Consider the following 1,248-nt stretch of genomic DNA (forward strand, 5'->3'; position numbering starts at 1 on the left):
TGTGTGTGTGTGTGTGTGTGTGTGTGTGTGTGTGTGTGTGTGTGCGCGTGTGTGTGTGTGTGTGGGAATATGTGAGAGCAAGTGAAAGGCAGATGGAAGAAAACATGCATTTTCACAAACTCACCCAGCCAGATTGTGGATTAACAAACTCACCATTGAAGCGGTCAATGGCCTCCTGTCTTAGGCCTCCAGTTATTCCTCCGTCAATACGTTCGTATTTATAACCCTCAAACTCCAAAAAATCCTCAAGCAGATCCAACATCTTTGTCATCTGTAAAAAAAAAAAGAGATCAAACTAATTGGAATTGTTGAAATTAAGAAAAGTCTGAATGTTCACTACAGATGATTTTTGATAAAATATCTGGAGTATCGGTTGATTTATCACCTTCAACTGGCACTGACATTGGAAAGGCTAAAATATGGATGGCTGGATTTTCTGTGTTTTGTGGCCACTGATCAGAGAAAGCTATGACCTCCAGCCAAGATGCAATATTTATTTGACTATTACCTGAGAGAAAATGAGAACTCTGTGTCCTTCATCTTTGAGTTTCTTCAGCATTTTCTGAAGCAGTGTCAGTTTTCCTGAGGACTTCACCAGTAGGTTGCCATCATAAGAACCATTGGGTAATACAGGAGCTTCCTGCGGAGACAGAAAAACGATTCCAGGCATCAACCGGAGAAATATATGAATACATTCGACAGTAACTCTGATTGACAGGATACACAGTTTCCTAGCAGATGAGGTCAACAACACTATTTACAATAATGTAAAACACAGCCACAGTTTCTTTGGAGAAACACCAGAAACATTTAATCTACTTAAGTATATTCTGTCCTCAGTATTGCGATATACTGTATATTATTATTTAACTCTGCTGCCTTACCACAGCAGCCACGGGGAACAGGTAGGGATGGTTGCAGCACTTCTTCAGGTCCATCATAATGTTAAGGAGGGACACTTGGTTCCCTCCACCTTTGGAGTTCAGAGCCTCAAAGTTTCGCGTCAGAATAAACTTGTAATATTTCCTAAAGTTCAGAGGACAGAGATCAGATTGAGTCGGGAGGAGTGAGGAAAGTTGAGTCACACAGTTAGTGACAACTGCACAGTATTGCAGCTGTGTAAAACATATACAGTATTGGCATAAACAAAAAAAAGAAATGTATATAGATATAAGCTTCTACAGACCATACGAATATTTTAGCATTTATTTTTTACATTTTCTTATTTGTTCAAATTAAAAAAAAAAA

General features: G+C 38.9%; 1 protein-coding gene across 1 annotated transcript; it reads right to left on the bottom strand.

The window, feature by feature from the left end:
- Positions 1-153: 153 nt before the first annotated feature.
- Positions 154-1,026, bottom strand: LOC111670779 (ATP-dependent chromatin remodeler CHD5-like; the record flags this gene model as incomplete). Its single annotated transcript, XM_023427662.1, has 3 exons — positions 154-271; positions 509-640; positions 885-1,026. Coding segments are annotated over 3 exons (392 nt in total), but the record flags the coding sequence as incomplete, so codon positions are not given.
- Positions 1,027-1,248: the final 222 nt, after the last annotated feature.

The sequence above is a fragment of the Seriola lalandi genome, unplaced genomic scaffold (genome assembly GCF_002814215.2).
Source record: "Seriola lalandi dorsalis isolate HSWRI2012SDOR001 ecotype SW California unplaced genomic scaffold, Sedor1 jcf7180002006169, whole genome shotgun sequence".
Taxonomy (NCBI): Eukaryota; Metazoa; Chordata; class Actinopteri; order Carangiformes; family Carangidae; genus Seriola; species Seriola lalandi.